Source organism: Chrysemys picta, chromosome 9, assembly GCF_011386835.1.
Source record: "Chrysemys picta bellii isolate R12L10 chromosome 9, ASM1138683v2, whole genome shotgun sequence".
In the NCBI taxonomy this organism is placed as follows: Eukaryota; Metazoa; Chordata; order Testudines; family Emydidae; genus Chrysemys; species Chrysemys picta.
In genome coordinates, this window is record NC_088799.1 from 33,599,483 (window position 1) to 33,611,307 (window position 11,825).

Genomic DNA, 11,825 nt, shown 5'->3' on the forward strand with positions numbered 1-11,825 from the left:
TTGCCTCCCCTCACCTTTGAGTTGACTTTCAAGGGTGCACAAGATCATCAGCACGACAGTCAACGTTCTCAGATGCAGCTGCAGGTTACTCAAACAGTTCCTCCACCATCAAAGGCAGATTAGTCATTGCCTCAGTGACCTAGTGCATTGTCTGTACAAGACTGTATGAGGCTGTATAGAGATGAGCTATTCACCACTGGAGGATTACAGGCTTACCAATAACTTCTTAAGAGTGGCTTTGGTGCTAAACATTCAAGTGGAAGAGATCTCTGAGCAAGCTAGTGGACATGTTATCCTCTCCAGGGCCCTCCTGAATGGCACTACTGACTGACAGAGCAATTGTGGAGCCACTCAAAACACTGACAGACCCCTTCTTCCATATGGCTAAATGGACAGAGGGGAAATACTAGTCCCTCCTAAGCGTTTAGAATAACTCTACTCTCACCTTCCCCCAAGCTCTTTGGTGATGGCAGCTGTTAATGAGTATGAGAGACAGGGCACCAAGTGCCGACACCAAAGGGTAGTAAAGAATCAAAGACGCTGGATTTGTTTGCTTATAAACCTTTTGTCGGGAGGCCTACCATTTAGAATTGCGAATCAGCAAGTTCTCCTAAGTTGCCACAACTTCCCCCTATGGGAAAACATCCTGAAGTTCAAATTCCAGGCTACTGGAGGACTCCAGGCAGGAGTTCATTCTGATGGTCCAGGATGGCAAGTGGTGGCTTGGATGCAGCAGAATCAGCAGCTCAGTCCATGGTATCTGTCCTATGAGGAGGTGCTCATAAATGCAGTCTTCCAGTCTCCCTGCTGAAATGCAGCAGACCATCCTAGACTTGTTCTTTGAGGGTCCCTTCCTCTTTCTGGAAAAGATGGGATGATAGGCTACATAGCCTAAAAGATTCCAGAGCAACACGGAAGTCACTTGGAATCTTTACACCAGCAACAAAGAGGAAGCAGTTCCAGCCCCAGCAGGCTCACAGATATCAGAGCTTTATACCTCAGCCCCAAGACCTGCTGAGAAAAAGGGGCAGGAATTACAGGATCATCTCCCCCCTCCTCTGCAACAGTAGGTTCCTCTTGACTAGCAGTCCAGTCTAAGCATGAATTTTGATGGGTTTGTCAAGGGCAGCATACAACTAACTAAAAGTGCATCTGTTCCTATCCATATCTTTGCCAATCTATCGCACTTCCTTCGTGTTTGGACTCCTATCCTATAGTATTGGAGAGTCCTAAGCCCAGTGGTCCTAGGGTATTTTCTTCAATTTGTTTCTATCCCTCCTTCCCACCACACTTCCATGTCCCTCTTCAGGGACCACTCTCACAGGATGGTTCGTGGAGGTCCAATCTCTCCTAGCAGGGCTTAGAGGATGTTTCTCTGTTCGGGGAGGGAGGGGGATTTTATTATTCCCAAAGCAAAAGGTGGTCTCAGACCTATTTTGGTTCTAAGAGTTAAACAAGTACCTGAAGAAAATAGTTTTTGTATTCCCTGGAATAGGACGACTAGTATGTTGCCCTTGATTTAAAGGACACTTGCATCCATATAGTGATCTATCCAGACTACTGGAAGTTTCTCAGGTTCATAATGAATGGAATCCACTGTCAATTTTTTCCTCTTTGTATTTACTTTCTGTGAAGTCCAATAAACTGTTAAACCTTGTGGGATAATTGGGAGTAAAATTCTCCCAGGTTACTCTTCGCATTAACAGTCATATTATAAAACCAACCCATGCATATCTAGCACGAAAAATTATTCAGTAGAATAAAGATTTCTGAAATAGAAATCTTCAGAAGGATACATTTCAACACAATGCTATTTCCTGAGGGGAAAAAATAACTAACTTTATCTAGATTTTGATGATAGATTATAGGTGTTGTGCCATTCAATGTTTTGACCATAGGAAGTATGACTTGCACAACTATTTTTTAATGTACCCTCTTTAATAAACCAAGCTAAGCTGAGTACTTTAAATGCTTAATAAATATTTTCCTCAATTTTGGGGAAATATTATACATGGTATTCTTGCTTCATAATGTATTTCAAATGAATTTTTAATAGGATTTGAATTGGAGTCGGGTGTCTGATTTCGAAAGCAGGGGAACATCTATTTGTTAGCGTGACAAGTACATCTGGAAGACTTACTGTTGTACAAGAAGATATATCCAATTTCTATTAAACTAGTTAAGAGCAAATTCTCTGTTTAAAATGTCTCACTCTTTGCACATTGTTAATTTTAGGGGTGAGGTGGAAGGATTATACAGGTCAATATTTTACTATCCAGTTGGTTCTCAAACATATGCAATAACCAACTTTCAGTTAGATTTAGAGTGACATATTAGTCTTTGGGGGAAATTCGTTTTCCCTTTCCAGGTACAACTGTGTTGCATTGGTACAACAAATATGCAGCTGATGTGTGGCTGGTGTTGGGCTGGTGAGAGGTGACAGAAGTGGGGCAACATTGTAAAGCACCTACTCAATCAAGCTCAGGTTCACACATCTTTGTGGACATGCGGTTATGTTCCTGATTCTTTTGTCAAGTCATCATATCCCGAATATTCACATAGCTTCTCATAGCCTGTTCATTTATTGTGTGTGTTTGTTTGTTTTACAGCTGGTTATATTCTGGGCACTAAATGAAGGTGTTTCCAGACAATTTGACTCATTCAGAGATGGATTTGAATCAGTCTTCCCCCTCAGTCATCTTCAGTACTTCTATCCTGAAGAGGTTGGTAGATGTGAATTTGTAACTCCTATCAATCAGTTATGTAGATCAATATTACTCTACATTCTTATCCCCATATTTAGTTATGGACAGGTTATTGTGCAATTCTCTCACAAATAGGGTGATATATTTATGAAACTCATGTATCAAAATAATTCAGTGAGTTTTAAACTATGTACTTACGTTTGTCATGTGGAGAGACTTCTTTATGTAATAGTAGTTCTAATTAGTAGTTCTGGTGGTGGATTTTATTTTCTGCAGTATCAAATTTAGTATATTGTAACTGTTTTCCCCCGAAGAAAGTAATACATCCACCCTAAATACAAATTTATCGATTTCACATATTCCTAGTTTTGTTGGAGGACATTCTAGGAATCAAGAAACTTCATAACTATTTCTTACTCTATTCTGGTAGCAACTACTGGTTGTAGACATGGACCAGGACTCCATTGTATAAGAGAAGAGACAGCAGGTGGTTATAGTTGGATGTGGGAGCACAAGGAAACAGTGAGACAGTACTGATCAGTATGGTAGGCAGTGGACACAGCACACCCGCTGCCTAATCATTGTGAAGGTTTTTATAGGCAATGGAGGGACTTGAAGGGAGGCAATGAGGTAGCTTAGTGGCCGTTTACAGGGAGATTCTTCCAATGGCTAGGGGCAGCAGGGGAAAAAGCACAAAGGTGCTTGTTTAAAAATGTAACGTGCCTGGCATCGTTGACTTACTAGAGGCAGGAGTTGACATTTTGACCGTGTACCAAGAGATGATGGGCAGGATTGGGATAGGCTGTAAAGGAGAAGTGTGTGTGGTGGGGGGGACTCAGAGTGTTCTTCAAAAAGAACTAGATAAGTTCATGGAGGATCGGTCCATCAATGCCCATTTACCAGCATGGGCAGGGATGGTGTCCTTCGCCTCTGTTTGCCAGAACCGGGAATGGGCGATGGGATGGATCACTTGATTACCTGTTCTGTTCATTCCCTCTGGGGCACCTGGCATTGGCCACTGTTTGAAGATACACTGGTTCTCCACTTGTGAGGTTCTCCCTTCTCTTCTTGAGTCATTATATAATGCCTGCATCTGTAACTTTCACTCCATGCATCTGAAGAAGTGAGGTTTTTTACCCACGAAAGCTTATGCCCAAATAAATTTGTTAGTCTTTAAGGTGCCATCGGACTCCTTGTGGTTTTTGTTGGAAGATAGGATACAGGGCTAGATGGACCTTTGGTCTGACCCAGTATGGCCATTCTTATGGGGTGACAGACAAAACAGGTAGGGGAATGATCTTTGCAGCAGCATTTGGAATGGATATATGTGGGGCAAGATTGCAATTGTCAATATCCTCACTTTCTGGAGTTGTAGTAATTGCAGTGAGAGCCTGGATAAGCATTTTAGATGAGTGGATGGACAGGAAAAGCCGTATCTTAGATAGGTTTTCTCTTTCTACATATACTGTTACCTCTAAATTTCATGAAGAAATGGCAAAGGAAAACTGAATTGCTGCATTTTAGTTTTCCTCCTTATGCTTTGCATGGGGATGTGGGGTTCCTTTAAAGTTGAGACATGTAGCTGCTTATTCTGATTTTTTTTTTCTTTTTTTTTCTATATTTCTTACTGTGATCGTGCTTTTACATAGAAGTACCACCAACTGGCCAAAGTTGAATTTCATTCTCCGCTATCTACAGCATCACACTGTTTCACTCACCATTGGGAAGGGAGATTCTCCCACTGTTATGGTTTTGTCCTTTACTCTTTATGCAGTGCTGTATTTTGTTCTTCTGTTGGTGAGCAACAGTATGAAGTGGTACAGATTGTCTTTTGGGATGCATTTTAAGTTGTTGGCAGCAGTCCCCTCCTGTTTAAAAGTCTCTGTTGGGGAGTGCACCTGAAATGGGAGGGAATGAAGAGATCTAGAAAAGAAGTTTGGGAGAGAAGCTATCTACTTCCCTGAAATTAGTTGTACAAGACTGGTAAAAAATGGTTGAGAGACAAGTACCCAAATGTCATTGAAATTCAGGCTTGGCTAATTCCAATAGCCTGAGACACAAGTTTGGACTGCTTCCAATTACACTGCTCTACAGCCAAAATGCTTCTGAAATAAATGTATTCAAACTTTACTAATTCTGGGTCACTGAGAACGAAAATGATGCTTAAAATTGTTGATTGGCTCTAGTTTTCAAGATGTGCTATTGGGTCAGTATATACGACCCTTGACTTGGGAATGGCGGAGGATAAGTGAGTTATAAAGGGAAGGGATCTCAATTTAAACCAGAAATGACTAAAATAATCTTTGACTGGATCTATGAATAAATCTATGACTGGGTTTGGACAGTACTTGCTTTTTACGCAAAACAATGAATGATGCAATCTGAAGCTGGTATTGTGTCATACATGATATGAATTGCATCATGTTATTCCTAGAAGTCATGGATGATGCAATCATAACGAAGCTTACATCACTCTGCTGAACAAATTGCCCTATATCAGCTCTAGAAATCATAGTGTCGTGCTCTCTTATTTGTCAGTGTTTGATTTTGCAAAGGGACGCATTTCTGTTTAGCCAAAGTGAGCAGAGATGCCTCGTACTTGTGTGAACAGTGCAGATAACTTCTGCTATGTTTGTGGTGAAGTGACTTTTGCATCCCAAAAGCGCAGTATAACCACTATGGTTAAGAAAGCCTATCACCTTTATTTTGGCTGCAAAATTGGAGATCAGGACAAGAGGTGGGCCCCACACATATGCTGCAACACTTGTGCAACAAATCTTCGCCAGTGGTTGAACAGGAAAAGGAAATCTATGCCTTTTGCAGTGCCAATGATTTGGAGAGAGCCAACAGATCATACCAGCAATTGTTACTTCTGCATGGTGCCTCCAGTTGGGAAAGGTGTGTCAAAGAAGAAAAAGTGGACTGTGCATTATCCAAACATTCCATCAGCTATACACCCAGTACCCCACGGAGAAGGACTGCCAGTTCCTGATGCACCAGAATCATTCTCACTTGAGTCAGACGAGGAAGAGGATGAAACTTCTGGTCCTGAGCAATCAATGTCACAGGACCCACATTTTCTCCCATCCTCCTCCTCTGAACCACACCTCATAACACAAGGTGAAATGAGTGACCTTGTCAGGGATTTGGAACTATCCAAGAGTAAGGCAGAGCTGTTGGGCTCCAGACTACAGCAGTGGAATCTCCTGGCAGGTGATGTTAGGGTTTCCATGTTCCGTGACTGTCAAAAGGATCTTGTCCCATTCTTCTTCATGGAAGGTTATCTTGTAGCCTGCAACAACATCGATGGTGTGATGGCAGCCCTCAACATGGTTCACGATCCAGATGAGTGGAGACTGTTCATTGATTCATCAAAGACGAGTCTTAAAGCTGTTTTACTGCATAATGACAATGTTTTGCCATCAATTCCAGTTGGTCATGCAGTCCATATGAAGGAAACCTATGACAACATGAAACAACTTTTGAGGTGCATAAACTATGACCAACATCAGTGGCAGCTTTGTGGCGATTTGAAGGTTGTTGCTCTCTTGCTTGGTCTGCAGACTGGATACACAAAGTACTGCTGTTTTCTCTGCGAATGGGATAGTTGTACAAGAGATTCCCACTATATCAAGAAAGATTGGCCATTCCGACAGTCATTGGAGCCCGGGAGGAAAAGTTGTTCAGCATCCACCACTTGTTAAATCAAGGAAGATTTTGTTACCAACCTTACACGTCAAGCTGGGTCTGATGAAGAACTTTGTCAAAGCCATTGACAAAACACAAGCAGCTTTCAAGAAAAGCTGGAAAATTGTGGAAAATTTCCAAGGTTAAGTGAAGCTAAGATAAAGGAAGGTGTCTTTGTTGGTCCTCAGATTCGTGAACTTCTTCAAAATGGTGCATTTGACCATGCACTGCGTGGCAAGGAAAAGACGGCATGGAAAGCCTTGCAGTTAATGGCAATAAATTTTCTTGGAAACAACAAGGCAGACAACTACAGGTTGTTGGTGGAAAACCTCCTCAAGGCATACAAAAGCCTTGGTTGCAACATGTCACTAAAGATAAATTTTGTGCACTCTCATCTAGATTTTTTTCCACCGAACTGCGGAGCACGGCGACGAGCACGGCGAGCGATTTCACCAGGACATTGCAACAATGGAGAAACGCTATCAGGGCAAATGGAGCCCATCAATGCTTGCAGACTATTGCTGGACAGTGACAAGAGATGCTCCATTTAATGAATACAAGAGACAAGCCAAGAAGCGCCGAGTAGACACTGAATAGGACTAAACTATGTACATAATCGTTTTTTGCCTTTTGTTTCATAATAAATTTTATTTATATAACCCTTTTGCTGATTTTTAAAGTGTTACATAAACAGGACAGGTGAAATATTATCATGTAAAGCAACCATAAACACATGAAAAGACCTAGGTTTACAATTTATGATTAAAACTCTACTATCTACACAATATACATAGATATAAAATCTAAACACTTAAATATCTTAAACAGTAGCCAATCAGTTGTTTTAATTGTCATATTTGAATTCAGCACGTCAAAATATATAATAAATAGCACATTTTAGCTCTGAAGCAGACGACTTCTCAAAAATTGTAGACCAGTGTTACAGGAAGAGATGCAGCCCACTAGTAGCAGGAGGTCTGGAGATGTCAGGATCCAGTAAATGAAGCTGCTATTGGGATGGGGCTCTTAAAGTCAAATGAGATCTGTAGTATTGCACAATTCAGCAAAGGTAACTTTCCTGAATGTTGTTCCAGAAAATAGATTCGTGTTTTAATCAGCATGTATGGTATTCATTCTGCGTCAGCACTAGGAAAAAACTGTTCTCTCTGCTTAAATCTATAGTTGGATCAGCTCCTGTGTGGCAGTAAAACAGACACTTGGGATGCAAAGACATTAATGGAATGCTGCAGGCCAGATCATGGTTATACACATGACAGGTAATTTGGTCTCCTAATAGCAAATCCATATGTTGAAAATTGTGCATCTGATTAATCTTAAAATACACTAAATATCTTTTGTAGTTGCTGTATATGAAATGATGCAACACATCTTACACATTTTGGGAAGAAACAGATGTTTGTTCATAAAAATAGCATTTATAATTTACGTAATCTGAGCATGAGAGCATGCTCATTAATGCTGTAATACAATTATTTTTTAAAGTATATATTGTAAACAAAAGAATAAAAAACTAACATCTGTTTTTGTTTTTTCTTTTTAGTCGAGCTGTGAAGTACCTGTTTGAAATTCTTAGTAGTCTTGATAGTGAGCAACAAAGATTATTTCTCCAATTTGTGACCGGTAGCCCTAGACTGCCAGTAGGAGGTGGGTATATTTAGTAGATATTGCCATTATGTCTGCACTTGCATGTATAATCAGCATAGCTAATACATTTCTGAATCCTTCAAAACCATTTTTGTTTTTCACTTCTGTAGATACCTATAGATCTGTCTATATCATTTTCAAAACTTGAAATGTCAGTTAACAAAGAAGTTTGGGGTGCTATAAGCTATTTGGAATAGTTCAAATCAAATAATTTTTGAAGTTTGCATTAATAAAATGATAGTGTCTTGAATAGTAATGTTAATAAAAATTTTGCTTGATAACGTTACAAGATAGAGACTATAGATTATGTACAATATTTCATAGCGGATATCAGTATTAACAGATATTGTGCTACATGACACAGAATAGTCCACATTCAAACAAACTGTTACTCTTTTGGGAAAAAAGCAGTTCTGTGTTCATGGTTAGTTGTTGACCATGAGACAACTTGTAATAAGTTACAGCGGGCCAAATAATAAAATGGCAGTGTTTTTCCTTACAGGAAGCACAGTCACTAAGACTTCCTTTCAAGAAATGAGACTATATATGTAGAAAAATGGATTCTGAATCCTAAAATGCAAAAGGGTATAAAAAGAAGATGCGTTTTTTGTTTGTTTGTTTGAAGGAACAGGAACAAAGGGAAAAAATGAGAATATTTGATATCCTTGTTCGGAATCTGCCTCCTGATATTCAATATGATCATGGTTACGCTGGCGTATGTTTTAAAAAATCAAATTAAGTGTACATAAAATAGCTTTTTCCAGCTTCCTTAACTGACTGATTGCTTTGTATATAAAAATGAAATCTTTATGAATATGCTTCAGCTCTGCTTACATTCTTTAGTTTTCATGTATAGATTGCAGCAGTGTGCCAATGCTGAAGATCCAAAAAGTGAAACGGACCTGTCTAGTTTTGATTCTTCACACTAACTAAAAAGCAAAAATTAGTTGGCATAAATTGAAAGTGCATCTAGCTTTTTACTTTCCATTGACGGTTGTGGTAATGTGGAAAATATTCTTAAGCAAAGGTTGAAGAGTCATAATGTAGAGTGCGAATTGTGTTGAATTACAGTCAGTTTAATAGTAGGTTAAACACTTTTTTCTTAAGAAAAGCAATTTTCCTATTATGTTCAGAGAAATACAGTGGATCTTTTCTCCTCCTTTCAGGCTTTCGAAGTTTGAATCCTCCACTGACAATTGTACGCAAGACATTTGAGTCTACAGAAAATCCAGATGACTTCTTGCCCTCAGTAATGACTTGTGTGAATTATCTCAAGTTGCCGGACTATTCAAGTATTGAGATAATGCGAGAAAAACTCTTGATAGCTGCAAGAGAAGGGCAGCAGTCATTCCATCTTTCCTGATCACAATGAAAAATGCAATGTCTGCCTGTTACAGCAAAGAGAAAATCATGATTCTTTTCTAAATGTATCACCTGAGTCAAGGAAACGTGTTACGCCTTCTTGTTGTAGAAAAACGGCTTGCAGATTATAAACAAAGACACTTGGTTGATATTCATTAAAGGCCCAATGGACTTAAAGTGATCAGGCCCTAAAAAGTTGTTGTGACAAGGTTTCTTTAGCAAGTTCTTGTTTAAATTATCATTTATTTGATGAGTGAAGTTTTTAACTTGCTTTGCTGTGTGAAATTTAAAAAAGGGATGTTTTTCCAGGCTGGAACAATAAATGTCGCTGTGCAGTTTAATATCGGGCTGTGTGTATCCATCTAGCTAAGTCTGCAGTTTTTTCCTCCAAAGACAAGTTTTGTACATAAGTACAGAAATTAAAATACACATGTATTTGACAAATCTAGTTTAGTAGACTAGTTCTGTGTACCTTCACATGCCTCTGATTTTTCCCTTCCTCTTGTATTGTCTGATGTGCAATTCACTTGGTTCTTTTTTGTGTGCAACACTCAACAATTGTTACATTTTTGGTTAGCATGGGCATTTATTGCTCCATGTTTTCTCTCAAATTAAGATATAATTTAAATTTTACTGAATTAAAAATATATATTGTCAATATAATTCAGCCTTTGTAATTAGGTAGAGCTTAGTTTTAACGTAGTAGTAGGATATATTGGCTACAGTCTTTACCAGATGACACTCTAGAACTGTTTACACAGTGATTCAGGCAACAAAAGCCTCTTACCCAGAGGCTGGGAAGAATTCCTTTCTTTTGTGTAGTTGAAAAATCAACAGATTGGGCTGGTCATTATTTATTATTATAAGGCCAGAACATTTCAAATTGATGTATAGTTTTTTAAAAGACAAATTAGCAGTTTTATTCCCTGTTCAAGTAAACAAAAATTTCTTATTCTTGACTTAAGTTCATGTTTACTTTTCTAGCCTCCCTCTTTGTCCCCCAGTGCTAGCTTGGAACAAACAGTTCAGCCTTTGTCTTTTGACACAGATAAAGCACCTGTAAGCAATGCTCTGTCCAACTGTTTTATGTGCTGATTTCTCAAATCTGCAATAATTTACTTCATCAGGTTAATGTTTTTACCTGAATATAAATAAAAAAGTTTGCTTCACCTTTTTGCTCATAGTTTTGTACTGTATGCATAAGTTCAATTGTGTAAATTATTTCAACACAAGTAAATCATCTTAAATCTCCTTGGCTATCTGCCCACATGTTATGGATGATTTACTATTAAAAGAAGAGTTTGTAAGATCTGCTATTTAACTTAGATAATGGTGGATAAAGAGGAAGGAAAAAATTTCCTTTCTATGGGTTCAAAAACAAATGGACTATTCCAAACATTCCTGAGATGCACATGCTATAGTTCATCTCTATGAAAATCTGATAAATAGCTAATTACTTTATTCAACTTTGAGAAATCAAAATTAATTTTTCAGTGCATAGCAATTGTTGAAAACTCTGGTTATAATCAGTTAAAATTTCCCCTAAACGAAAAACTTTTTTTATTTAGCTGAAAAACTTGTACTTTGAAAAAATGTATTTCAATACATGTAACTGACATTCTTTACAGTTAAAATTCACAGAATTACATGTGGTTGCTCAAACCAGGTGCCACAGAACTGTAATGCAAACTTGTCATGAGCAGTCGAATGTGAAATCATTGCACAAAGAATCTGATAACTGAGCAGTTTAAATATCATATTAAAACTGAATGAAGGCGCTTCACACTGTACATATAATATTGGTAGTGCAGAATGTGGCAAAGATTTCGTAAGTTAAAGGCAGTGTTTAAAATATGGACTGGTGTTTAAAATTGTTCTGAAAACTTGATCAAACTGAGCACAAAGATGCGTGTTTATAGTGTGTGGATAGCAACTTGTTCATTTTTTAAGGTTCTATATTTTAAAAAAAACTGACTTGTGTAAAAAGCTAATATTTTGTATTAAAATATCATCTGTATTGATATTTTTTTACCCACGTTGTCTCCCTACAGAATCTGGCTTTCATTGACTTGAGGAGTTTTCAAATTTGAAAGAGCCATTGTATGATAGCTGAAAGTCCATTACAGTCTGGTCCTGTGCAATCTGGTGACTGTTCAATGGCCTATGTAAAAACAAGATGTTGGTGGTCTCAGTCCATTTGCTTGTGGATGAATGTTCACTTCACAAAATTAATACCAGAGTTTAGCATTGATTGATATTTTATGTTTCAGTTTCAGCGGATAGACCACAGATTGATTGGGCTTCGAAACTGAACTGACCGTAGCCCTGTAGATTTGTTCCAGGGCAGTGTTGAGGCACACTGGTGAGGCAGTGTGGGGAAGTCCGCATGGCCTGTGACTGCTGTAT

The 11,825-nt window shown here is 38.5% G+C and overlaps 1 protein-coding gene across 16 annotated transcripts in view; it reads left to right on the forward strand.

Annotated features, from left to right (window-relative positions):
* The window catches only part of TRIP12 (thyroid hormone receptor interactor 12), a 166,769-nt gene extending 155,329 nt beyond the window's left edge, over positions 1-11,440 (forward strand). For 13 of the 16 annotated variants that reach the window (XM_065556944.1, XM_065556938.1, XM_065556939.1 and 10 more), the window contains 4 exons: positions 2,610-2,723; positions 7,575-7,669; positions 7,954-8,057; positions 9,224-11,440. In XM_065556944.1, the coding sequence (XP_065413016.1) occupies positions 2,610-2,723; positions 7,575-7,669; positions 7,954-8,057; positions 9,224-9,420 (510 nt within the window). In that variant the 3' untranslated portion in view covers positions 9,421-11,440. Of the gene's footprint in view, positions 1-2,609; positions 2,724-4,354; positions 4,503-7,574; positions 7,670-7,953; positions 8,058-9,223 lie in introns of all 16 variants that reach the window. The other 3 variants (XR_010590363.1, XR_010590364.1, XM_065556937.1) reach the window with 2 other exon arrangements.
* Positions 11,441-11,825: the final 385 nt, after the last annotated feature.